Source organism: Xenopus laevis, chromosome 2L, assembly GCF_017654675.1.
Source record: "Xenopus laevis strain J_2021 chromosome 2L, Xenopus_laevis_v10.1, whole genome shotgun sequence".
Classification (NCBI taxonomy): domain Eukaryota; kingdom Metazoa; phylum Chordata; class Amphibia; order Anura; family Pipidae; genus Xenopus; species Xenopus laevis.
Genome location: NC_054373.1, coordinates 178,102,421 through 178,129,899, shown reverse-complemented (window position 1 = coordinate 178,129,899; position 27,479 = coordinate 178,102,421). Strand labels below are relative to the sequence as shown.

At 43.3% G+C, this 27,479-nt stretch overlaps 1 protein-coding gene across 4 annotated transcripts in view; it reads left to right on the top strand.

The window, feature by feature from the left end:
• Window positions 1-27,479, top strand: part of me3.L (malic enzyme 3, NADP(+)-dependent, mitochondrial L homeolog) — a 127,354-nt gene that overhangs the window by 67,613 nt on the left and 32,262 nt on the right. For all 4 annotated transcript variants that reach the window (XM_041581067.1, NM_001095050.1, XM_041581066.1 and 1 more), the window contains 2 exon segments: window positions 1,455-1,558; window positions 11,323-11,432. In XM_041581067.1, the coding sequence (XP_041437001.1) occupies window positions 1,455-1,558; window positions 11,323-11,432 (214 nt within the window).

Genomic DNA, 27,479 nt, shown 5'->3' with positions numbered 1-27,479 from the left:
TGCAATTAACATTTGTTTTCTTAAATTTGCTTTGTGTTATAACACATGTAACTGTAAATAAACACAATGTTGAAAAAGAAATTGAATGTTGTAACATTAGATTCACACTTGAGTCTTGTTGGGGTCAGTGACCCTGGGCTGGTCAGAAGAGGGCTAATATTATTTTCCAACATTCAACCTTCCAGTTAAAGTCAGTTCAGAAAATAAAATAAAAAATCATGGTTCTTTCCATGTAGTCCCGGTAATATTCAGTCCCAGTTAACTGTGTCAGTTACTATTACTTTCTCTTATTGTTATCAGATATATAGAGGCCATCTTTTATTTTATGGACGATAATAAATCAATCCTACTGTTTCGTAACATGTTTTTACTCTCTCCCTGGACAAAACAAATCAGTTGTATAGTCAGTAATATGAGCAAACTGCAGCCATATGTGCCCTTAAGATATAAAGTTTTTCTTTGAACTCACCTAAGTGCACATCATTCTTATCTAGCGTGTGAGGAGAGAGGCAGGTTGTGTTCTTGGGATTCCTGCTCCCTTTAATCTTAATTGAATTTTAATTCTGTTTGTCGGGATACTTAGAGCCTCTCTGAATATTAAAAAACAATTACCAGTGAAAGGGATACAGTCATCAAATGTTTGTCTTCTGTTCAGACCTTATTGGGCTGCAAATTGGAACAACAGGGGCTTGCCCCGAAACGTTGCACGTTCGCACGAAATAAACAGCAAGGGGTAACCCTGCACTTTATTCGCCTTGAGTGCCAGTGTATTTCTATACAATTGTCCTGTTTGGGGGTTGCCCTACCCTCTTACATTGTGCACCAGGCCATCTGAGGAAAGGAGGGAGTGTGCTCAGCTTTACCTTGTTCCAGTTCAACAACAGACCCTGGACATGGGCCTGACACAGCTGCAGTTGTACTTAGGAAAGTTAAGGGCATAGTCAGGGTCGGAATGGACCACGGGGCACTGGGAAAAAACCCGGTGGGCCCCTTCGGCTCAGATCCGAACCCCTCCAGCTTTCCTACAGGAAGCTCCTGGGGCAGTAGCCCTGGTGGTCCCCTGGGGCAGTAGCCCTGGTGGGCCCTGCACCCACCAATCCGACCCTGGGGATAGTTGATATAGTTGGTTTGGAAAGTGACAGCAAGACAAAATGGGGATAGTAGGACTAAGAAGGTTACAGTAAAAGTTACCATCCTGCACACCTTCTCCTTTTGTGCAAGTACATATAGGTAGTGCTGTTTAAGGCCCACCCTTATAAACAGTATAGTAGGATGATGACCACATACACATGCTTATTTGGGCCCCATTCATGGTTTCTATCCACTGATTCATCCAGATTGTTAGGTGGACTGATACATAAGTGTTGCCAATATCCAAGTCAACTGGCCCATTAAATTGGGCTTCCAGTAGGACAGCAGATGCATATTTAAGCCCCATTTTCTCCCTTTTGCAGGCTCTTTTGAATGATCCCCTATATATTGGGCTAAAGCACAAGCGGGTTCGTGGGAAGGAGTACGATGAGCTGATTGATGAGTTTATGCAAGCGGTGTCTAACAAGTAAGTGGGTTGCAAGTGGTTGCTACCTAATGTGTGAAGCCTCTGAATACTTTGGTACATGTGACCAGCGATCTTTTACATGAATGATATCCATTATCTCTTCTTCACCCTCAATTACCCACAATGTAGCTTGTTCAGGTATAACAGGATACAGGTCTGTGACTTTAAAGGTGCAGTGCCCTTTGGGCTGCATGAGCAGTTCTTTTAAATATATGTACAGTCAAACTTTCATACTTCATCTTCAAGTGGATGTCCGGCAGGTGATTGATCCAGGGCAAGCCGAAGTTTTAATTTTATTGTGATGAAGCAAAAGGGGTAAAAGTTGCCTTCTTCTCTATGTGGCAACAACTCAACAAGGCCAAAGGTTTTGGCCTTTGGATATAGCTGAGTAATGAGTATTGCTCTTGAACCAGGGGCGTAACTATAGAGGAAGCAGACCCTGTGGCTGCAGGGGGGCCCAGGAGGTATAGGGGCCCCACGAGGCCCTAATTCATATACAATTTCAATAAATATTGGAGAAACAAGTCAACCTCTAAACATTTTGGGGGCCTGAAAAATAATTTGCTGTGGGGCCCAGTAATATCTAGTTACGCAACTGTCTTGAACCACAGCCGAAGGCCAGCAGACTGAACAATATTGATATAAAGTGTCACTTTATCCTCCAGCTTACCCTACAGGTGGTGCTCTGTGGGACCTCACCATATATGTGACACAAGGCAGTCCCCAGTGTAGGACCAATCGTTTATTGCATGTAAGCTCTGCTACAGGAACGAGGCATTGTCCAGTCTGTAAAAGCATAAACACCAGAATTTTGTAGTATCTGTAGTTAATTCTACAAATGAAACCTGAGAGAGGAAAGGCAAAATTTCAGAACTAGATAGCCAGGGAGAATTTATATATTTATCCTCATTGTAAAATATGCATCCTGCTCAGCATGACGTATATGTTCTGGAAGTAACAAATAAATATTATATTGTTGAAAGGAAATTGGGCATGAATTAGCAGTTCCAGGTCACACACATTTATGGACGGTTACAGCACGAAGAAGGGCTCTCAATGACATTTTCCGAGCAGAGCATTTTCAAGCTTTGGAGCGTTTGGCTTGACTGTGCTTGGAACTAGTGAAATTGCCCCTTTCATATTTTCCTCCCTGAAAATAGCAGGTACCAAGTGCATTACTGAGACTAGTGTAAAATATATACGTAATGATCCGCTTTTGAAAAATAGCCTGACCTTTGGAAGTAATAGCTTCCCCCACCCCATCTAATGATGCTTCATATGTCATAGATTGCCAGCTTTTTCCATCCCTATAATAAAGAAAATATTTCCATGCGCCCACAGAGACAAATGTTGAGTAATTATCATGGTGTCCCACAGCTAGGATGGGTGCGCTGAGCGCAGAGACCCACTAGAGTACCCACCACCCATGAACATGAGCTTCTACAGAACAGATTGAATGGAATGCATTTATGTCAAAACAGGGATGGAAGTGGGTTTAGAGATAAAAGTTGAAATAAGGGGTTATTTAGGTTTCCTCTGGGGGCATTGACTGCACTGTGAGCCTATTAAATCTGGGGGAGGTGCATAGCTCAGCATCATGGGGTGTATGGGCAGATTTAGATCACTCCCCCACTTTCCTCTTTTCAATCATGGCAAAAGTAAATATAATATGCGCTGGGCAGTTGGCAGTGGGGGAGCAGGAGCGGGGCCCCAAGGGGTTGTGGGTAGGGTTGCCACCTTTTCTGGAAAAAAATACCTGCCTTCCTATATAATTATCTTTTTTCCCTATTAACAACATTGGGATCAACCGGTAAAATACCGGTCAGGTGGCAACCCTAGTTGTGGGGGGCCCCTGGAGTAACAGCCTCAGTGGGCCTTGCACATCCCAGTCTGACCCTGCCTCCAGTCCCATCGTAGATAAGTAGAACTAATTAGTTGGGTGGTGATTTGGGGATGATAATGCCTATGGAAGTAAAATAGGTGTGTAACTGAGCCACAATCTTCAATAATCCACCATAAGGATTTGAAATTGTTTCTAAGACCACTGCAAACATTCTGAAGTTGTGAGATGGTTATGATGAAGTTTTTCATATGTGAATAAAGGTTTCACTTGATGTGGCAAGTATCAGTGCTGGAACTAGGGGTAGGCAGAAGAGGCATGTGCCAAGGCAACCATGGTGGTGGTAACTGGGCGATACCTAGGCATGTACCCAGGTCCAGACTGGCAATGTGTGGGTTTCGGCAAATTCCAGAGGGGCTGCAGGTAGAAGCCATAAAAAGTCACTATTTAGTGGGCCGGTGGGGGCTGTGTGGGCCTCTGTGTACTTGGAATGCCAGGGCCTATTTCGAATCCTAGTCCAGAGCTGCATGTAGCTCTGCTGCCTCTAACTTCAGCTCACTTTCAGATTAAAAAGGGGCATGAGGGTCTGTCATGGTCGAAGGAAAGTTGCCGAATGAGGTGGTGGTGGGGCTCAGTTGAGAGTTGCTGAGTAGGGACGAGTCCCGTCAGGAGCTTGCTTTTGGGCACCCTTCTACATTGGCCTGGCTCTGGCAGAATTCACTTTTGTGAGTATTTCTATCATTTCTAACTGACGGGTTGTTACAGTTCCCAGGATTCTCAAACTCCTGATTATTCTAAGTATGACAAATGGAGGGCAGGAATGCAGCACAGGGTATGGGAATCTCCCACTGTTATTTCTGGCTTCCAGGGATTTCCCAGCCTTGCACAGAATTCTTTATTTTTTCTTTTCTTTTAATCCTGTTACCAATTAGGCTGAGTCAGATTGCAAACATCTGATGCATGGTACAGACATGTGCTGCGTCACCCCCATTGCTTGGGGAGTTCAACAAAATATTAAAATAAAAATCCTGAACTGACATCCAAGTCATCTGGTCATAAACAGCTGCATCCTCGCATTATTGAGCTTGTCCCCTGGGAAATACTTGATACCGTTTCTTAATGGCGCTGTCCAAAAATACTATAGCCGGACACAGGAACTCTGTGTTTATAGAGAATACGAGTGTAATTAGGTTACAGTGAGATAATTAATTAGAGAGGTTTTTTACTGTAGCCTGAATAAACACCAGTTGTCCCTTTATTAATTTCATGTAACAGAATACAGGTTTTTGGGTTTATTGGGTAGCCACCAATTGGTTCATTTGGGGTGACAAATAGAAACATAAGCTATTGTATATAACCTGCAGCCAACAGTGGGATGCTGCAGAGTATTCTTGAAGTTCCACTACGATTCTTTTCCAATGTAACAATGTTCCCTGCAGCCTCTATGGTCCACAGGGCTTCCAGCCAATTTGGCAGGTGTTTTTATCAGATGGAGGTACTTGCCTGTGGGGCATCTCTCCACCAGCTGCTGGTTCCCTACTGCCTTGATTTGACTGAGTAGTGGGCTCTAAATTAGTTTGTTGGTTCTGTCTGATGGGTTCTCCTGCTCCAGTTTCGTTGTATGCCTCTTATAATGGTTTGGGCTTGCAACCATCAAACCACCATCATCAACCATCTAACCAACCATCAAACCAACCATCAATCCAACCATCTAACGAGCCATCAAACCAACAATCTAACCAACCATCAAACCAATCATCAAACCAACCATCTAACCAATCATCTAACCAACCATCAAACCAATCATCAAACCGACCATCAAACCAATCATCTAAGAGGTGCCCCTGCAGTGAATGCACAAAGGTTTCACCTTCTTATACATCTGATGCTCTTTCCATCGTTTCACCATAGGAGTTTTTGAATACTTTTCAGCCAATCAACCTCCCTTAATAAGACAATATGTTTTTTTTTTGCTGCATTAAATTATTTTAGATGATTCTACCAGCTAAGCCTTTCCCTAATGCACATAGACTCACTCTACATTTGTGCGGTGTCCAACTATTCTATCCGTGCCAGATCAGGGATGTGTGAAATGAAAAACTCTTGCCATATAATGGGGATTGGCACCATTGCTTAATCTCTGCTGGTTAATTGGATCTAAGATTTTTCTAGGATTTGGGTGGATCATTGTCATATACCTACAGAAATGGTTTGCAAGAAAGGCTATTGTTTCAAAGTCTATTTAAATATTTTTATATGCCTTTCTTTAGCTTGTGTTTTTGAAAAAATTCTCTGATTACAAATATCCCCCAGCCACACACCGTGTCTTCCAGAAGTGAATGGTTACAGTGTGTGGCGGACGTCTGTAGGTGCTAAAAGTTGGCTCCTGCCCACACGCAGTTCCTGCTGCAATATTAGCTGAAAGGTTCCAGTAATGAGACCTTGAGGAGTACAGAGTTTATCCATACAAAACATGATAAACAGCAGAGAGAGACACAACTTTGCATGTTGATAAACTGTGGGTTAGCTTGAAGCCCAGTTATCCTGGGAACCTATCCTTGCTTCCCCTCTCGCTAAGGCCTGCCAGTGGGTTACTGGCCAGCAGTATCATTTCCTCTGTGTCGCTAAATCACAGTTTACATTGCATTTAACTGGTTCTTGGCACAGAAGGAACTATTGGATTTAATGGACATTTACTGTGATTTTTTTGCTTTGTCTGCAAGAACCAAAACTGCTCATTTTAAAAGGATAAAACTTATGGAGGCATCAGAACATAAAATAGAGTACCAGGCACAATGTCCAAAGCCACATTGCTAAACAAGCAAGGTGTAACAGTGGGGCTGCAGAACTAGAGACTACATAGGTATTCTGTACTTGCTGTTTATCTTTGACAAGGAGGGTAAGAGGGTCTTAAAAATGCTGACCGCTTCAAACTAGCATAGCAATTTTGGAAACAAGTCATTTCATCCTCTGGGTTCCAGCCTGAAAGACAATCAGGATAAAATTGGAGGTGCATTCTATTCTTTTCTTGCATAGTAGAGTAAAGCTCCCCATAGACGCAACGATTCTTCTTGCCGACTTTAGGGAAGTCCGACCAATCCTTCGAAATTATCGTGCGGTTAGTGGGATTCGGCCGACATCTGTCAGGAAATTGATCGGCCAGGTCAAAAAATCTTTGTCGGTCCCAGTGCAATCTATCTATGTTTGCAGGGCCAAGCAGGCAGCTCCCCTTTGTTTTCTTGGCAAATTGGTCTTTTTAGTTGATGGTCAATTCGTACGATTGTACGATCGTTCCGAGAAAATCGTGGTCTCACGATCAGGATCTGATCTTTTAAAAATCTCAGCATCTATGGCCAGCTTAAAGCTGGCCATAGATGTAAAGATTTTTAAAAGATCTTTTCGTTATCATGAGACCAAAATTGTCTTGAAACGATCGTTTAAATGTACGATTTGTCCATCAACTAAAAAGACCATTTCAGGCGATATTGTCTAGTTGAAGCCAGGAAAACTGAGGGTAGCTGCCTGCTTGGCCCTGCAAACATAGATAGTTTTCACTGTGACCGATGAAAATATTTTAACCTGGCCGATCAATTTTCTGACTGATGTTGGACGAAAAATTGTAAGAGGCACGATCGTTCGAATCCCACTAACATCACTATAATTTGACGGATTGGTTGGATTGCACTAAAATCGGTTGTTCACCAAAGAAAAATCTTTGCGTCTATGGGGACCTTTATTTATTTATTTATTTATTTTAAATAATATTTGGAATTTGTTTTGCAATAACTTACAGAAAGGAAAAAAATGCATAGAAATAATGGCAGTGTGGATAATGACATCTTACAATGGTACTGGTACGGTATATATACATTGCATTATACTGTACAGTAATAAACATTGTATAGCTCTTTCCTAATGTCATTTCTTGTACATTTGCTGTCTGCAGACTAAGCAAAGCATATTTTGACATTAAGAAGAAGAAAATTAGTGGGGGGGGACCTTTATTTTAATGTCAGTATGAGGTCTGTCCATTTGGTGAGATGGGCAAATTTGACTACTTAAGTGGTGGGCCAATTCAAGCTGATCCATTCATTTGGCTCCCAGTAGCCTGAACCCAATCGAATTTGTAACATTAACATTTTGGACAAATTGGTCTTGAGTTTCTTTTAATATGTGTGTAATTTTTAGTTATTTCCACTTTGATATCTGATATGTGATTGCTAGGGGTAGCATAAGCTACAAGTCAGAAAGTGATCTAAGAAAACAGAAGATAGTGATACACATTCATGAAAAATCAACCTGTAGAGTGATTTGACGCAAGCAATGTAGAATTTCATATGCCATGTTACAAAGATCGAGAACAGAAATGTTGGTTCCACCTAAAAAAAGAGACATCTTGCAGGTGCACCTAAGCTTTTTAGATACACCTGACATCTGCAAGACTGAGATTCATGGAATTATGGTTCAGTATCTCTAATAAGTCCCAATACATTACCAACTGTCTCTCATTTTCAGAGACAGTTATTGATTTTCCCTCCCTGTCCTTGGTAATGTTTGCACCTAAAAATATCCCTGTATTCCTTTAGATGTGACCAACTTTCCAGAAGAATTGATCCTATGTCTAGAAATCAGTTCTGTGTCTGCACTCTTTCCTTAACCTATAGTTAATGAAAAATTTTGAAATGCAGTTTGTTATAGATATAAAAATAACATCATGGATCTTAGGTGTGTCCATAAAGCTGACCATGGTTGAAAGGTTTGGTTAGCCATACTTTTGACTCTGAGCCTGTTGGATCACTATAAAAATATCACAAAAATATTGTTTGTTGATGTTTCTTGGGTACAGGATTAGATGAGGAGCTTTACCTCTAGCTCATTTCTCTTAGATCCTGAAAGGCTGAAAGGTCAAATTATCCTATGGCTGGCCCGTGTATGGTCCACGTGTGGCCCCATGGAAAAATGTCCATGGAAATGCATTCTGGAATGCCGAAAACATTTCAGCGACCAAGAAATTATTATCTTGGAACAGATTTACAGATTTCTGTGCAAAAATAAAAACCACATTAAAGAGGTCAAATTATATCCAATAATTACAAAAAAAAGATATCCCAAATACTGTTGAATCTCTCTCCAGATCTGTTCTGATGTTTATCAGCGAACAAAGCCACGTCTCCGGTTTCAGGACTCTCGCTGGCCGGGGATCCAAATGAAACATTTAAAATAAATGACACGAGACCGGTCTGAACTTTCCCAATATGGTGGTAATTTATCAAAGATGCAGATTTTTGCTGCGTGGCGAGAACGCTGGCTTTGAAGTAATTTATCCTTCTTCCAGTGCCAATATCAGCTCTTTTAATTTCTCTGCAAGAGTCAGACTTCTGAAAAAAAAATCTAAAATGCACCAAACTCCATGATTCCTATTTTATACATAAAGTGATCCAATTCCAGGCTGGTGGCTTACTTTGCATAACAAAGCCTTGTTGTTAAGGGTTAGTTTGGGAATGTTGCATTGACACCGAGTTGTAAATCAAGGAACTCTTGATGTTCAAGCTTTGGAGCTGCAACATCTCAGCTGGTGAATTCACTGTTAAGAACTTGCACAGCGGCTGTAACTAAAGTTAAGTTTCTTGCTTAGTGCAAAGACTCTCATCTGTTATCAAGTAATCCTCCTTGAACTGCTTGTTATAAAGGGACATGGCCACCCACCGATACAGCAGATTCCCTGTTCTTTAATACCCTTCAGATTAGAAGAAACACAACTTCATGTTCAAGAGTAGGAAGGGATTTGTGCAGCTGGGCTAGCACTTAAACTGGCAGATATAGTGGATCATTTCAAAGAATGGTTGGATGTCTTTTTAGCATATTAGAAAGGATGAAGTTGTTGGGATTAATACTCTTTAAGTACTCATTTACTAGATAAGTGCAAAGCACAAAATTGCATACAGTTCTCTGTGCTTGTGCTTCGCACGGAAAAACATCAGAAGCCTCATTTACAAAGGCAGCACAAAGGTTTAACGCACAAAGCAGAATTGTGTCCAATGCAACGTGCGTGGCAGTTTAACGAAACGGACTCGACTTCCTCATATCACTTTGGACAAATGGAAATAATAGCTCCATAAGTTTATTTGCTTGCATTTCACCTGTGCAGGATGGGTGGGCACCCTGGCACATGTTGGTGCGTGTTTAAAGGAGCGTGTTTGTTCAAATCGACCTTTATGAATAGTGTCCAAGCACGCAGTGGTGTAACTGGATATTACAGCGCCCTACAGCAAATTATTTTTCAGGCCCCCAGAATGTCTAGTGGTTGACCTGGTTTTACCAATATTTTTTTGAAATTGTATATAAATTAGGACCTCATGGGGCCCCTATATCTCCTGGGCCCCCTGTAGCCGCAGTGTCTGCTTCCTCTGTTTCACCCTGGCATGCATGCTCACCTTCGCATCCATTTGTTTGCTTTGCACAGTGCACCCATGAATCAAAGGATTTAATTGTACACCCATCACTGCATAGGGTGCAAGGTGCAAAGTAGAGGCACATGGATGCAATGAAGCCCGGGCTCCTTTTGTGGGTTTGGTCTACACACAGCTGGCTCTCACCTCATATGCTGCACACTAATAGGCTGTTTATTGTACCCAGAACATGGCGTAATTTGCACTCCCGATGACATCAACAAAGCTCAAACCCCAATTTGCACACAATTTGCCAATGCAAAATCCAGGGTGTGCCAGAAAAAGCTAACTGTGGGACTTTAGGGAGGGTGCATTCTCCCAAACTGTTAGGTGTCAGTTACTGAGCTGAGTACACAGGGACAGGAATGACTGAGGGTCTTGTTTTGGTGGCAACTACTACCCAAATGGGAATCCTCCTGCATTAAATGAGCAGCGACAATAGGACGCACATTTATCAAAGGTCGAATTTTGAATTTATATGAGTTTTTTAAAACTCCCTTAAATTGAATAGAATTCAAATTTGACTTGGGAAAATCTATTAATAAAATTGAATTTTTTAAACTCGGGCCGAATTTAAATAAACCGAAAACTCAAATCGAATTTGATTAGAATTCGATCAAACTCAATTCAAGTTTTTTCTCCGAAAAAAAACTCTAATGTCAGGAAGACTACAAACATCTCCAAATTTAACCCTGGACCTCTCCCATTGACTTATACAGTAATTCCTCAGGTTTTAGGTGGAATCGAGTTTGGATTATTCCTTAGTTAAATTTGACAGTTTTGACTATAACAAAATGTGAAAATTCTAATTTGAATTTCCAATTCGACCCTTAATAAATTTGCCCCTAGGTGTATGACATACTCGCGTTTGCATTTCCATTGTAGCAACTTGGGGGGGTTGAAGAGATATTTCATTCCCTGCTTTCCACTAATCCCCTTGTCTCGCTGGCTGCCAACATGTGCCTGATTCCATGACTGCGTGGATTTGCAGATTGCTTCGGGGACCGGCTTATTAAATGAGCACATATCGAGGCCTCGCTTCAACTGAAAAATCGCACGTTACATTTCCTTGGAAATCTCTGCTCATTTCCCACCGGTGGGATTTATGATTTTCATTTTAGAAAATAAGCCTAAATCCCTTCACAGCCGGCAAATTGCTTAAAGGTGTGTGTGCCTAATTTAACTGTCTCTTAGCAGGAACCAAACAGAGATCTGCTCAGCTAATACTGACTTTTATTCATCTATACAGAGATATGGGGCTCTATGTAGATCTCCTTTGTGCCCAAGATAAAGTAACCTCTTTAGTGGCTCTTACTTTTTAATTTCATTTGCTGTATTTGCTCTGTTGTAGAATGATAAGAATTTCCCTGGCTAGAAAATGCCACCCCTCCTCTCTGCCCCCTGTCTTCCTTGTATACAGTTAACTTTGTATTACAGCACTTGTCTAATGAAGCTCTGAATGTAACTTTTTCCAGGTATGGGATGAACTGCCTGATCCAGTTTGAGGACTTTGCCAACTCCAATGCATTCCGTCTGCTGAACAAGTATAGGAACAAGTACTGCACCTTCAATGATGATATTCAAGGTAAGTGCAAGCCAGCAGCCACAAATAAGGTACAAATCTTGATTTCTATGTTTATAATAAAGTTGTAACTGAACCCACAACGTCCGAGGCTTATAGAGTGAATGCAATCAGTGCAGCTCTTCTAGCTGTTCTCCCTGATTATTATGGGGGGACATGGGAAGGAGCTTCAGTTGCAGGCAGTTTATTTGGGTGCAGCGTAGGCAGAAGTTATTTTGAAAGCTGTGTGTTTGTTATCAGCTCACAATAATTCACAAATCTGGGAAGGCAAAACAGATTGGACTGTTTTTCGATTCCTTCTCCTAACCCACAGAGCTCACTGCCCTGGCATCTACTGTATCCAAGATGCCACCTGCAGAACCACAGTCTTTGCCAGTCCACTGCCTCAGGAATACCTTGCTTTAATAGTTCTTATAGCGTTAAATTATTACTACATTGTGTTGACTTGTGTTGCCCCCAAAAGGTCAAGGTCAGGAAGTAACCCCTGCAGTTCTTCTAAAGGGCACATGGCATAATGGAGTGGGAACATAGCCTGGAGCCTCGGCCTACAGTGAGGACTCTACGAGCCATAGAGGAGGCATAAATAACCAATAAGGGCAGTGATCCCCAACTAGTGGCTCATGCGTAACATGTTGCTCCCCAACCCCTTGGATGTTGCTCCCAGTGGCCTCAAAGCAGGTGCTTATTTTTTCATTCCAGGCTTGGAGGCAAGTTTTGGTTGTATAAAAACCAGATGTACTGCCAAACAGAGTCTCCTGTAGGCTGCCAGTGCATATAGGAGCTACCAAATAGCCAATCACAGCCCTTATTTGGCACCCCAGGAACTTTTTGCCATGGTTGGGGACCCCTGAGTAAGGGATATCATTTAAGCACGACAGATTATTCTTAGGGGATGAGCGCTCATTCCAATGGGATTGGAGCTGAAGAATTTACAGCTGTACATGCCATTTGTGTTTAGGGCGGCTATGCATTTGCTTTACTAATGGGACCTACTGGGACAGACCTGTCAGAAAAGGATTTAAACTATTCAGGCTGAGTCACGGTAACAAGGGATAAAATGCAAATACCTGAAGAACAGATCATACTTTCTGTGTTACCACCACTACATCTCCTTTCTCCTGACATCTGGGCTTCCCATTAAGCGCAGGCGAGTTCTCCATTGTAGGGGGCTGGGGGGATTGGGATGGATTTCCAGATTAACAAAACACATTTGGAACAATGGGAACAGATTTGCCTGGTATTATGTGCTCTGAGATACACAAAGTCTGGGAGATTAGGGATATTGTATTGAGTCCAGAGAGTCATTGAAGTGGATTCATGTCAAATCTGGATTCACAGTTTTAATACACCTCCAGGGTTCTAAGACAGCTCTGAACTTCCCCAGTATGTAACTGTTGCAGCCAATTCCTGCAGCAATGTTGTCTCTTTTCATGGCCCACCACACTATATAATTCCAATAATGCATATGTCATTTACTAAATACAGAGTAGAAAAGGAATTCACCAGCTCACGAGACTTGAGTTAGCAGGGCAAGCCCTTGCAATTTTATTAATTCCGTTGTGCAACATTTCGGGGACGTGCCCCTTTGTGCTCTATCATCAAGCACCAAGAGAAGAATTTAGGGTATAAATGCATTTGGAATTTACTAAATAAAGGACAGGGTACTCAGGTGCAAATTGCCATATTTTGTGCACACTTGCTCCCTGTCCTGCGCCTTTCTGAATTCATAGACCTTCCCCATGAATATAAAACAGGACTCTGCCTACATTCAGGGGTGGGAGGCAAATAGGCATCCATCTTCCCACTCCTTCCCCATCTCCTAACATGCTCTTCATTAAGATACGCCAGTTAGGAATTGTCCCTGGCAGGCAGTTAGGACATTCATGCTTTGCACCTATTGGCAATTTCCAATCCATTGAGTGCAGCCAGACCTCAAGTGCTTCTTGAATAAGCACTAAATAACCCCTTGCATTTTAGAAAGTCTAGAATGATTAAAGGAGAAATAAAGCTTAAGAAACTTGGCAATACAAGTATTGAGCTATGGATTGTTATTGTGGCATTTTAATGTTATAAATTAAATTAGCGCTGACAGTTGCAGATGCACTTACTGCTTGGACTTATTATGCTTCCTTAGGACAGGGCCTCCTTATGTCTGCTGGTACCATGTTCTACGCCTAGTGCCCGATTCCTAATCTGACCCTAGACAGAGAGTGCAGCCAGACCCCGAACACACCTTTATACTCCTTAGTGCTCTAGCACTGGTATCCGGGTCATAATAAATCAGCGGCCCCCAACCCTTTTTGGCCCAGGGAACGGTGTAAAGGAAAAATATATTTGCAAGGACCTGGGGGGGAGGGGGTCAGGAGGGGTCGGCGGGTTAGCAGCAACTGTGCGTCCAATTCGGGTGCGCGGACGTCCAATTTGGCGCACCGCCTTTAATTGCGGGCTAGGCTCGGTTACTCAGTTCAGGACTGTCCGCAGTCTGGTTCTGGGCCGCGGCCTAGTGGTTGGGGACCCGTGTACTAAATGACCCCTAAAATTATTAAAGGGCAACTAAAGCTCAAGACAGAATTAAACTAGCTATGCCACATACGGATTTCTGTACCAGCCTTCCTCTGCATTGTGCTGAACTTGATAGATTTGTCTTTTATTAGCCTGATATGTGCAAATACAACAAGGTCTCATTTCTCCATTGCTGTCGATGGCGTGGAACAGAACTGGAAAGAGCCAAACTGACTGATGTTCCTTCCATTGGCCAAAAACACAAGTTCACCAGAGTTAAACACCGTTTAATAACATGCATAGAAAGTAATAGAAAGGTAGGAAAAATTGAGTTTCAGGACGGAAGAGAACATAATGCGCCGTTAGCAGACTCGGCTATAAATTTAATATTCCGTGCAGATGTCCAGCACAGGAATAGATTAGGGGATTGGACACTGAATTATGCAGCATGGAAAATAAAAGCAAATGAGATTGCAGTGTACATTTAATTTATGACTTAACAGTCTCAATAGCTCAGTGAATACAATGCCAACTCAACCTATCAGCCGTGCGCTACAGCCCTTACTGTCCAACACGTTCCGATTTAAATCCCATGATTTATGTACAGCAGAAATACAGCTGTTGGCCATTTATCCAGTGTAATGGGAAAGTCAGATAGAGTTATTCTAGGTACAGCCAGACTTAATACATAGATACAGCCAGACAGAGGGAAAAGAGACAGATTGTCTTGTATACACACATAAAGAATAGATGGGCAGGTAGATGGATATAGAACAGCTTTCTACAGTAATATATAAGGATTGAACTCAATTAAGTCTTTTTACCTCAACGACTATGTTACTATTGACATAAATGGATAACTAAATATTTACAGATAGAGGGAGAAAGACCCTAAATGAAACATCAAGGGAGAGAGATATTGAGAGAGAAGCAAGCAACTAGACAGATAGTTTGGATAGGCTGACTGAAGATCCTAACAGATTGAAGTCTTTTTGTCCATATTGATAATTCAGTCTTCTACAGATATATAGAAACATTGGGGTAACAGCCACCCTTTTATAGTTCCGGAGTACCCAGGGCACAAATAAGCACTCGTGCCAAATCTCCCCCTAACTGGCCTTCAGGCTGGGCCCCCTTAGCTCATAACAAGGTTACAGATATATAGAAACATTGGGGTAACAGTCACCCTGCTATAGTTCCAGGGGTACCCAGGGCACAAATAAGCACTCACCCCAAATCTCCCCCTAACTGGCCTTCATGCTGGGCCCCTTAGCTCATAACAAGGTTACAGATATATAGAAACATTAGGGTAACAGTCACCCTGCTATAGTTTCAGGGGTACCCAGGGCACAAATACGCACTCACCCCAAATCTCCCCCTAACTGGCCTTCATGCTGGGCCCCTTAGCTCATAACAAGGTTACAGATATATAGAAACATTTGGGTAACCGTCACCCTGCTATAGTTCCAGGGGTACCCAGGGTACAAATAAGTACTCACCCCAAATCTCCCCCTAACTGACCTTCAGACTGGGCCCCCTTAGCTCATAATAAGGTTACAGATATATAGAAACATTGGGGTGTCACCCTGCTATAGTTCCAGGGGTACTCAGGGCACAAATAAACACTCACCCCAAATCTCCCCCTAACTGGCCTTCAGACTGGGCCCCCTTAGCTCATAACAAGGTTACAGATATATAGAAACATTGGGGTAACAGTCACCCTGCTATAGTTCCAGGGGTACTCAGGGCACAAATAAACACTCACCCCAAATCTCCCCCTAACTGGCCTTCATGCTGGGCCCCCTTAGCTCATAACAAGGTTACAGATATGTAGAAACATTGGGGTAACAGTCACCCTGCTATAGTTCCAGGGGTACCCAGAGTACAAATAAGCACTCACCCCAAATCTCACTGTAAATGCCTAAAAAGATTATAATTACACTCCTTAACTCTTCCCTCGGGGGTGCAGCCTCAAAGAAACTCTGTTCTAATAATCCTTTAAAAACACTATACTTTTTTGTTGGCAATAAATAACCTCTAGGCATATCAAAAAAAAGCAAACGAGAACATCCCTACATTTATCATTAATTAAAATGTAATCTGAAAGTTATAGTGAAATGGATCATTGTTGGAAGTATGCCGCTGCTGAGAGACAAGTAATTAATAATTATGGTAAAATATTGTGGCAGCAGATATAGACGATTAGAAGGAAATCAGAATGATCTCTTTTGGTGCAATGGGTATTTCTTACTTAGCTGAAAGGATATTTATTATAGAAGAATGACCGGTTGGAGCCTTGAGAGCTTGGAGCAGAACGGTGCTATTGGCTGCCAATAAGCAATTAACACTTGCTGCGTGTTACAAGAGGAGCCTTTATTAATAACCCTACATAGCAGTCCTTTCAGCATCGCTCTTCCGTATCGTTCCGTGCAAAGGATTGTTTCAGGGGAAATGCTTAGGGCACAGGAATGTACAATATTAGATGCTTGAGTTTGGAGCCAGAGAGTCTTTAGTGTCCTGTCCAGTTTGGCATTGACACAGTGGGGTTAGAGGAACTGGGAACAATGAACCTAACAAGTGTGCAGAGCGATGGCAGATTACTTCAAGCACCGTGTGTCTTCTGTGAAAGACCTTTCATATACAAAATGATTTAGCTTTTCCTTATGGAAATAGTTCCCTAGATGATGGGCCCCAGACTCTACACCGCAGTGCTTATTCAGTGTTAATAGAACCCCACACTGGCTTCTGTCCATTATATATTTATCCTTCACTGATGCATGAATTGGTTTCCATTTTGTTGAGCCATTTATAGTATATAGTTAAGGTGGCCATACACAGGGAGATCTGCTCGTTTGCCGATGTTGCCAAATGAAAGGATCTCCCCTCACTATGCCCACATTGAAGTTTGCGATATCGGGCTGATCCGATTGTGGGCCCTATGGTCAGATCAGAATGGAGGCCATACAAGCGATAGTGTTCTGGCTATTATGTTACACATCCAGTCACTCCAGCCTTTATACATTACATTTTTGGCTAACTGACTATATTAGATACATTTTTAATTTTGCACAGTCTATATCTATTTACCCAGTATTTATTTTTATACAGAACAATACCTTTAATGGATTTAGGCCCCCATGCCTTGCTAAATGGTTCTGAGTATTTTTCCGTAGGAACCATACAGCAGAGACTTGGACTTCAACAAAAGCTGAAGAAGAGATCAGATGACATAATTTGCCATTTTTGCTTCTGAACATAACCTGTTAAATTATCCTTTATGTCTGCTTGAAACCCACAGATGTACCATTTGGTCAAGTTCCACCAGTTGGTCTACCTTTGCGCCATCATAGGGGCTTAAAGCATTATTGTATGAGACTAAGATGGGATCCAATCAGATGCCTTTATTAGTATAGGTGGGAAGTTCCTGGATGTACAAACAACCACAGGCGTAGGACAAATTTCATTAAATTTGGCTCTTGGTCCAAACTGTTGAATAATGGGGAAACCCTACTTGCCAAGTTTGTGCTGTGCTTAACAAGCAAATATACAGATGGGCTCATTCATTCTGTACATTGATTCCACACATCCATTCCAGACTTTCACACCCTGTGTTCTTTCCCAAGGGTCTGATGATTACCAATTCTTTAGTATTTTTATTTTTTTAAATGAAATGACATTTCTTATTACTTATCTTAAAGAGTCTTGAACTGACCTTCCCCTGCTATTTGATTCCATACCATAATCATGCATGTCACAGAAAATGAGGACATCTCTAGCCCCAGAGAAGGTTTCAGGAAGGAACCCAGGCCCCATCCTCTTCCTATTTGTTTGTATGTTATGTACTTTATGGTTTGAGAGTGAGCCCGTGGCCTCAGGTCTCCAGGATCTAAGTGACAGTGTGTTTTTTTCCTGTATACGTATATATATATATATATATATATATATATTTGTATATATATGTATAAACTTTGGCAGGCAGCAGGACAGGAGGAGAAGATCAATAGCTAATTTAGTGTCAGGGGCCTATCGGCTCCTAGCAGAGAAGTTCGGACCAAGGAGGAAGCTTAGGGGTTAAAGTCCAAGTTCACGGTATCCAAAGGGATCAGGCGTAAGCGAAGTCAAGTTCAGGCAAGAGTTCAATAAGGCAGGCAGCAAGAATCAGGGTCTAGCAGAGGGTCAGGAAACAGTAAATTAGGAATTTAGAAACCCAGGAAAACGATTCAGCAATACCTATAATCGGGCATTGAACCTGTGACTTGGAATCCTTTTATTTTCAAATTTTTGAAAGTCATCCCGCCGACATTGGCCCACGTGGGTCATGGACGCCGCCATCTTGGATGCGACACTGTAGGAGACAGGAGCGCCAACGGGCGTTCCTGATATTAGCATTCCTCTTAATTTGTTCCAATGCCTATAAAAAGGCACAAAACAGCCCAGTCACAGGTGTGAAAAGTATGGCAGCTCTAATTAACTTTTAGCGGTAACAGCCCAACCCCTTAAAGGGATACTGTCACGGGAAAACAGTTTTTTTTCAAAATGCATCAGTTAATAGTTGTCAAGGGCCTTGCAGCTCCGACTGCGGAGAAGTCTGGACCTAGTAGGACGCACCTGGCAGAAAGTCCAGTTTGCGGTAGCCAAAGGGGCAAGAATAAGCGTGGTCAGGATTCAGGCAAGAGTTCAAAGGCAGGCAACACAGGATCGAAGTCAGGAATAAAGCAAGGAGTAAAAATTCCAGAAATCGATAGAATAACAATTATCAGCACCCAGGATTGCAACCTATAATTGGGCATTGAACCCGTGACCTTGGCGCCCTTAAATTATACATTTTCATGCAATTTTCGGCGCATCACGCATCTGGCATGACAACGTTGGTGCTGGGTGACTCCATCTTTGACACAAACTGGAGCGCTCCGTGACAGAGCCCTCCTGACAATAGTGCTGCTCCAGCAGAATTCTGCACTGAAATCCGTTTTTTTAAATGAGCAAACTGATTTTTTTTATATTTCATTTTGAAATTTGGCATGGGGCTAGACATGATGTCCATTTCCGTGGGCCTCAAACCATGTGACTTGTTCTCTGATAAACTTCAGTCTTTACTTCAGTTCTTTACTGCTGTACTGTATGTTGGAGTGATATCACTTCAGCAGCCTATCAAGAGAACAATGGGCAGCTAACCACTTAGCAGTTATCTGACACCTCTGCTGAAGAAAGATTCCTTTGCATTGCTAAAAGCTAAAACCCTGCTTTTTCCTGCTTGGGTGCTATTCTCATGTTTTCCACTTGGGTCGTATTGAGGTATAATGAGAAGGAGAGAAACAATAGTTGTCTCAAAGCAGTTCCATCCTGAAGTGCTGACTCCTTCTGAAAGCTCAGGATCAGACACGATGCACTGAGATGGCGCCTCCACACCAATATTACAGCTAGAAAATGCATTTATTGGTTCCAAAAATACATTTTTAAATGGTAGAGTGAATTATTTGCCAGTGTAATTTAGAAATAAAAAAATCACGACAGAATCCCTTTAAGAAGAAATCCCCTTGTTGGTTCAGTTAGGAAGAAACATTTTGCAGGGAAGAGGAGCCGATATTGAGTGAGTAGTCATTTCTTTTGGCACCCATAATAGAGACAGCCACCTGTAATTGGCCAAAGGGTTAATAAAGTGACTGTATGCTTTATATATTAAAGTCCAACAAAAATCTGATGTATGGTATGAATCTGAAAATACCTGATAATATATTTTTATGAAATTCATATGTGCTGGTTGATAAAAGAAACACTTATTTCCATGTTATACTTATACACACCATGCTAAATATGTATGACCTATCAACCCTACAGGTAAGGGCATTACATTTACAAAGAACTTGAAAACCTCTGGGCATTATTATTGAATGGATATTGAAAACATCCTGACAATTCCTTTGCTTTAATTATGTTTTTGGGTGAAGATCCCCTATAAATGCCTTCTCCTATTAACGCTGACCCTCTGTGTGTGTACATCTGTTCTTTATCTGCTGCTTTTGCTCCGTAATTTGTATTTATTGAATTCTTTTTGTATGATATTGGACATTTTCAGTTTTGCTCAGTCCCTAGTGTGTTTTCCCTAAGCACTAGGGTCTGTTTATATTTACATGTCAAAGCTTAATGCTCCTTCAAAGCCCTTTAATGAGACCTGTTATAAATCAGCAGTAATCACAGCCCCATTTCTGAGCTGCCATTTTTATGGTGATATTCAGCAGATATCTGAAGGAACATTTCAGAGCCTAATGTTGTATTTTTTAAATGCTGGTACTTGGTTACAGTGATGGATAATGGATAACCTATGCCCATCAGCTGTTATTGGTCTACAATTGAAGGGCAGCAGGTCTGGCAGGTGATATAAAGTGATATAAATGCCCTTGTCATTTTTCCTACATACACAGGACCCTGCTCTACAGGACCCAACGCAGTTGTGTATTATTCAGACAACTCCACAGTTGTTTTACACTAAATGTGTTGCAGCACTTTATGTGTGTGTGATCCTGACTACTTGCTCCTAAATACTGACTACCAGGGGCACAATGTAATCACATGCTGGGCCTTATTTGTCTGACATGTCATGTAATGGAAATTGAACCCTATCTTTTTTTTTTTTTTTGCTCAAGCCAAGTTTATTAGGAATCACAGATACATACAATCAGCATTTCCACGTTAGCAAAAAATTGCAGAACATAAAATACAATAGACTTCCAGAAGTACATATGAAGTAAAATCAGCATAGTCAACATTTACCAGGTACAATGCCAGTGCCTAGGATCACACATCCTAACTATACGCTAACTCAGTGTCTAGCCATAACTGCCAGCTTCCCCACCTCCTAGGCAGCAATCCGCTTCTGGTCAGAATAATCTTTTCTTTATTAGCTACTGTGGTAACTGCCTGATGCCAGAGCATAACAGATGGTGGGGAGCTGCTCTTCCAGTTTAGTGTAATTTGCCTCCTAGCCTGGAACAATGCTCTAGCTATTAACTGCTTATGTGCACTCGGGGTACACTCCCCGATGTCTATGCCCAAAAGGCAAAGGCTTGGGTCAAGAGGCAACTTCGAGCCCACTACGGTGGAGAGGTGGGTTATGATTCCTTCCCAGTAGGGCCGCAATTGCGCACACTGCCACACTGAATGCATCATGGTGGCCTGCTGTGATGCACATCTCAAGCAAATAGGGGAGACATTGGGGTAGATCTTATGCAGCCTCACTCTGGTGTAGTAAGCTCTATGTAACATATATACCTGCAGCAGCCTGTCATTGTAGTTGAATGATACCTGTTTCGAAGCTCTAAGAGCCTCCACCCACTGACCATCAGTTAAATAGGGTAGGTCCCTGTCCCAACCCTCCCGTGCCCGCAGCGGGTTGCGTTTAACCAAGGACTCCTGTATTAACTTATACATCCCCGAGAGGAGACCCCTCTGATTCGGCCTCTGGAGGGTTGCTATGAGCCTAGAAGTAGCCAACTTAATAGGCTTTGCCTTGTTCTGTTTGAGCAAGGCACTTCGGATTTGTTGGTAGGCAAGCCATTGGGAATTGGGTATATTAAATTGAGATTTTATTTCAGCGAATGGTTTCAGAGAGTCACCTGACCACACATCCCCTATACTTGTAATACCATTCCTAATCCAGAGTTGAAAGGGAACAATACGGGCCAGATGTGGGAATTTGACGTTATCCCACAGAGGTGCATGGGGGTCAACTTTCTCAAAGGCTATCAACTCGTGCACTTTTTCCAAGGCCCTCCTCTGAGTCAGCAGGATGTGGTTCCCCCCTTGGCCTTTAGCCCCCAGGATTGCTCCCCATGGGAAGACAGTGGTATTGGATGCTCCCTTCCACAACTGGTGTAGCGGTGGGTAGTGGTTCGGCTGCAACATTGTAACCAGATGAGTAAGTTGGGCAGCTAAGAAGTAATGTAGCATATTGGGCAGGGCCATTCCCCCTTCATCTCTTGGTCTGGTAAGAGTCTGGAAGTTCAGCCTTGGCCTGGATTTACCCCAAATAAATTTCTTTAACAGCCTATTGATAGACTCAAAGGTCCTGGAGGGCACCCACACAGGGGAATGCCATAATGGATATAAGATCTTGGGCATGACCAACATTTTAATGAGCTGTATCCGCCCAACAGGGCCCAGGGGTAGATGCTGCCAAATTTTGGTTTTACCGACCAGCCAATTTACCTGGTTATCAACATTATTATTACAATACTGGTGCAAGTCTCTGGTTATCACAATTCCTAGGTATGTGAATTTATCAACGATGGGCATTGCAGTGTTGCCCACCTGCTCCTCCACTCCCAGAGGGTCTACTGGGAATAGCACCGATTTCGTAGGACTAACCCTAAGGCCAGACAGTTCCCCAAACAGTTTGGTAATCTTCAGTAAGTGCCCCAAAGAGGGGCCCCCTGTCCCCCAAGTATACTAGAGTGTCGTCAGCATACAGCTGTATTTTTTCTTCGAGGTCATGGGTTCTGAACCCTACGATTCCATCAGACTGCCGGACAGCCTGTGCAAAGGGCTCGATAGCTAAGGCGAAAAGGAGGGGGGACAGGGGACACCCCTGCCTGGTTCCCCTTGCGAGGCCGAAGGATGGAGTAAGCGTGGAGTTAACCCTGAGCGATGCACGGGGGGAGTGGTATAACAATTTGACAAGGCTTTGAAACCTGGGACCTATCCCAAATTTTCCAAGCACTCTCCAAAGATAAGGCCACTCGACTGTATCGAAGGCCTTAGCTATGTCAAGAGCTGCTATGGCCCTCTGCCCTGCATTCACATGTTCAGTGGTTAGGTTAACAAACAGCCTTCTAGTATTGAGCACTACTGATTTCCCTGGGATGAATCCTGTCTGGTCAGGGTTGACTAGCAATGTAACAACTTTTGCAAGCCTTTTGGCAAGTAGTTTGGCTAGCACCTTAACATCCGCCGTCAGGAGAGATATGGGCCTATAGGACTCACATAGCTTTGGGTCTTTACCCGCTTTGGGAAGTAAGGCAATCGCCGCCTCATACATTGACACTGGGAGTACTCCCTGTTCTAGGGCGGCATTAAAAGCTGTCAAAAGATGGGGGGCTAAAGTTTTAGCATGTCTCTTGTATATCTCAATTGGCAGCCCATCGGCTCCCGGAGCCTTGCCATTGGGAAGGACTCAATCGCCTCGATCACTTCTTCTTTAGTAATGGCATCCTCTAGGTATGCACTATATTGAGGGGGCAGGATGGGGATAGTTAACCCATCGAGGAATGTATCTATGTCTTTTATGGGCCTTGTGAGTTTGGATGAGTATAGATCCGTATAGAACTGGACCAGCGTACGGCTTACTCCGTCTGAATCTGTTACAACGTTACCACTACTATCTGCTAGGGCTATTATGGTTGGTGGAGTGGACTGCTGTCTAGAGAGATGGGCCAGCATTTTACCAGCTCTCTCCCCCTGTTCATATATGTGAGCTTTCGTAAACAGTTGTTTCCTCTGCGCTTTTTGAGTCATAAAATGATTATATTCCTGCTGTTTGAGTTTAAGGGCTGCAAGGTTTTCCGCAACAGGCTGTAGAGTCGCCAGCTGTTCCGCTGCAACTACTTCGCTCTCCAAACTATTTTGCCTCACAAAACTTTGTCTTTTAAAATGCAGCAATTTCTGCCCCTAGCTGTCCCCGGAGATAAGCCTTAAAGGCATCCCACACTACCAGAGGATCAGCGGACCCTACATTGATAGTAAAGAATTCTTGTATTGTGGCTTCCAGCGTATTTTCATTATCTAAGATGTTTAGCCAAACCGGGTTCAAGGACCACCTGGGGGGCTGGCTCGAGGTTTGGATCTGGATCCTCAGCTCTAATGGTGAGTGGTCAGAGATCCCCCTGGGGAGGTAACGCACTTCCTTGATAAGCGGCAACAGGGGACTAGCCAGCATTGGCAAAATCAATTCTAGATAGGGAGGAGTGGGAATATGAGAAGCAAGAATATTGCCTGATGCCTGGGTGCATATATCTCCAGCTCTCCACCAGGCCCAGCTCATCTAGGAGGAGTTGTAAGTCCCTCTTTTTGTATGGTGCAATTTGACCTGGCTTCACCATTTTGTCTAGGTCAGCATCGAGTAAAGTGTTAAAGTCACCCATGGCGATTGTGTTGGCATGGGGGTATAGTGCCATGAACTGGGCCAGGGCCAATAGGGATTCCCTATCAAATGGAGGGGGGGATGTATATGCTGGCTAGGATAAGTTCCTTATTACTAATAATGGCAGTGAACAAATACGTATCTACCCTTAACATCTGTTTTAAGCTCATGCAGCACAAATGGCACAGTTTTGTGTATTAACAGTGCCACACCAGCGGAGTAGTTGGAGTAGGTGGAGTGGTAGGCCCAGCCCACCCAAGGTTTTTTAAGGGCCAGGACCTTTCCCCCCGTTAGGTGGGTTTCTTGGAGAAATGCAATTTTAACCTGATTCTGCTTGAGGTGATCAAGTACCAGCCTCCTTTTTATAGGGCAATTAAGACCTCTGACATTCCAACTAACTAGTTTGGTATCCATTTACCCTCTGCTTTGGTGTAGCAGTTGCATGCATATACAGTGGACATCCTAACTGAATTCAGCTTGAGCATTAACCTTAGTAGAACACAAATAACAGTACCAAACCTTCCCCATCTCGCCACCCCACCCTTTCTACCCCATCCCCAACTGGGGGCAGAATTAATCCCTGAAAAAAACATAGTGTGCACGGTGGTGGCCGAGACACCTGACCTTATACACAGGCCGTGAGCTGTTGGAAAACACATAGTCCAGCTCAGTTCAGGTCGCCTCCTCTCTCCAGCCCAGAGGATATTGCCCCTTCCACCCGGACAGCACTGAATGCCATGGACGGATACTAAACATCCTTGTTATAGTACGGTGGCCTCCAATTTCAGTGATTGTCAGATACATGGCAATGAGAAAACGTATCAACTTGCAAAGAGAAAAAAAGAAGACAGTCCAGCAGCCGTAGTTGGTTACCTTTACCGTCCAGAAGCATTCAGGCATCCTCAGCTTACAGAGCCGGAACATTTTGGGCATCCAGCCAGTTACTCGCCTCTTGCGGTACCGTGAAGAAGTACGAGGCCCCGTTTTGTATGATCCTCAAGCGAGCCGGGTATAGCATAGCATAGATCATTTTTGCGGCTCTCATCCGCCGCTTAACCTCAAGGAACTTGGCGCGTTGGCGCTGGACTTCAGCGGAATAATCAGCATAGATAGAGATCGAAGCCGCTTGGAAGGACAGGGCGTCTTGTTTTCGCGCCATCGCAAGAATGGCGTCTCTGTCGCGTGAGTTGAGCAAACGGGCTATCAGTGGCCGCGGTGGGGCTCCAGGTGGTCCAGGCCGCGTCGGGATCCTGTGGGCCCTCTCTATTGCGAATGTAGTGGAGAGGTTAGCACTGTCGAATTTCTCCCGCAGCCATTCCTCGATGAAGCTCTCTGGCTTATCCGCTTCAACTTTCTCGGGGAAGCCAACAAAGCGGAGGTTGTTGCGACGGAGCCTATTCTCGAGGTCATCGATTTTTGCGATGCTGTTGGTCGCCAGTCGGTGTGCCTCAGTTATGCGCTCCGGCATCGGTGCACATGCATCCTCTAGGGTGCTCACCCGCTGCTCCACAGCCGCCGTTCTCTCTCTAACCTTCTGCAGGTCCTGCTTTATTATCGAGAGGTCCAGCTTTATTTCGTCTGTTTTAGCATTTATGAGGGTAGTGCATGCATCTTTGGACTCCCTTATCTCTTGTAATATCTCCTGTAGCGTAGGTTCAGCCGCAGGCTGCAGCGTGGGAGAGGAGGGAGGGCTCCTTGTCGAGGCATGGGCGCCATCTTGCCTGTCCCCACGGGCAAATTTTTCAAGCTTACTGGCTGTCCCTGAGGCCCTTTTCTGGGCTCGGTTCTGCCCCATTAGTATCCTCTGGGGTAACTGCAACCAGTCCGATTCGTCTGAAGCCGTTTTGGAAGGATTAGGATAAGTTCAGATCAGAATTATGCGGGCCCAGAGAGAGGAGCAACTCGCGACACGTCTGCTCACATCTAGCGTCAGGCCACGCCCCCCGAACCCTATCTTTAATGTCATGGGAAGTGAACCTTGACTTCCATGTAATAGGAAGCAAACCCTGGTCTCCATGTAAAATAGGAGGCAAATCCTGGCCTCCATGTAGTGGGAATCAAACCCTGACTTCCATGTAATAGTAATCACACCCTGGTCTCCCTGGCTTCCATGTAATGAGAAGCAGACCTGTGCTTCCATTTAAGGGAACTAATAACTAAAGAAGTAGCTAGAAATGTTGTACATTATGTTTTGTGCTTCTGTACCAGCCCAAGGCAACCACAGACCTTTAGCAGTAAAGATCTGTGTCTCCAAAGATGCCCCAGTAGCTCCCCATCTTCTTTTCTGCTGATTCACTGCACATGCTCTGTGCTGCTGTCACTTACTGAGCTTAGGGACCCACTCACAATATACAGTACACATAGAATAGAAATGTCACAATATAAGTCTAATTAGTAATTAATACAGATAATCACTACATGGCAGCACAGAAACCAGTGCAATTAGCATCAGAATTTAATAATCGGCAAACCTGTAGCATCAGCTTATATTACAGGGGAAGCTCATTTTCTGCTGGATAATTAGTGACGAGCCCTAAGCTTAGCTTCTCAACAGCTGCTCAGAGCCCACTGAGCATGTGAATGTCGCACACACTTTCCTAGATGGTGAACCTTTGTGGTTTTGGTTCGTTGCTGCTATTGAGAAGCTGAAACTTTACACTTTGGTTCAATACATTTAGTATATAAAATATGGCATTTTTAGCCATATTCTTTTTTAGGTTTTGTTCTCCTTTAATGGGAATCAAACCCTGTATTCTATGTAATGGGAGTCAAACCCTGGCTTTTTGTATGACAGTTCACAATCAATTTATACTGCTCTGTGCCCAGAGTTCTCTAGTCTCTGTTTCTTGCTGTCACCGGAGTCTGATATATCTGGCCTTGGAACCAAACGTACCTTGTGCTGTGTATGACTAATCTCTTTCCCTGTGAATGGCTAAACAAGTGCATGACTAATGACTCTCCCGGGGGATACCTTCTTACTCTTTCCAGCACATAATATTCTGAGTCATAATGTTTCTACTCAAGGATGAATCCAAAAGATTCCTTATGCAAAGCCATGAGTCACGTACTAATAAATCTTTAAGGGAATCAACTTTTAGTTCTAGAACTTGTACAGTTCTGTGGTTACCTTGGCAGTCCTGGAATCTGTGGGGGAACTAAATGTTACTGGGTCCCAAAGCAAAATCATTCTAGAGCCCCTCTAAACTTGGGGTATAAGAGATTTTTCATGTACATATATTGAAACTGCTTAGTGTCAGTGCCCCACTGGGCCCCGTGTACCTCCTGGGCCCCCCAACAGTTGGAGGGTCTCCTTCATGGCCTGGAAACTTGTACAACAAATCTACGTTAACTCTAACTAATACAACCTAGAGGCATGAGCTGCTTTATCGGACTAGAACCCCACAATCACGCAG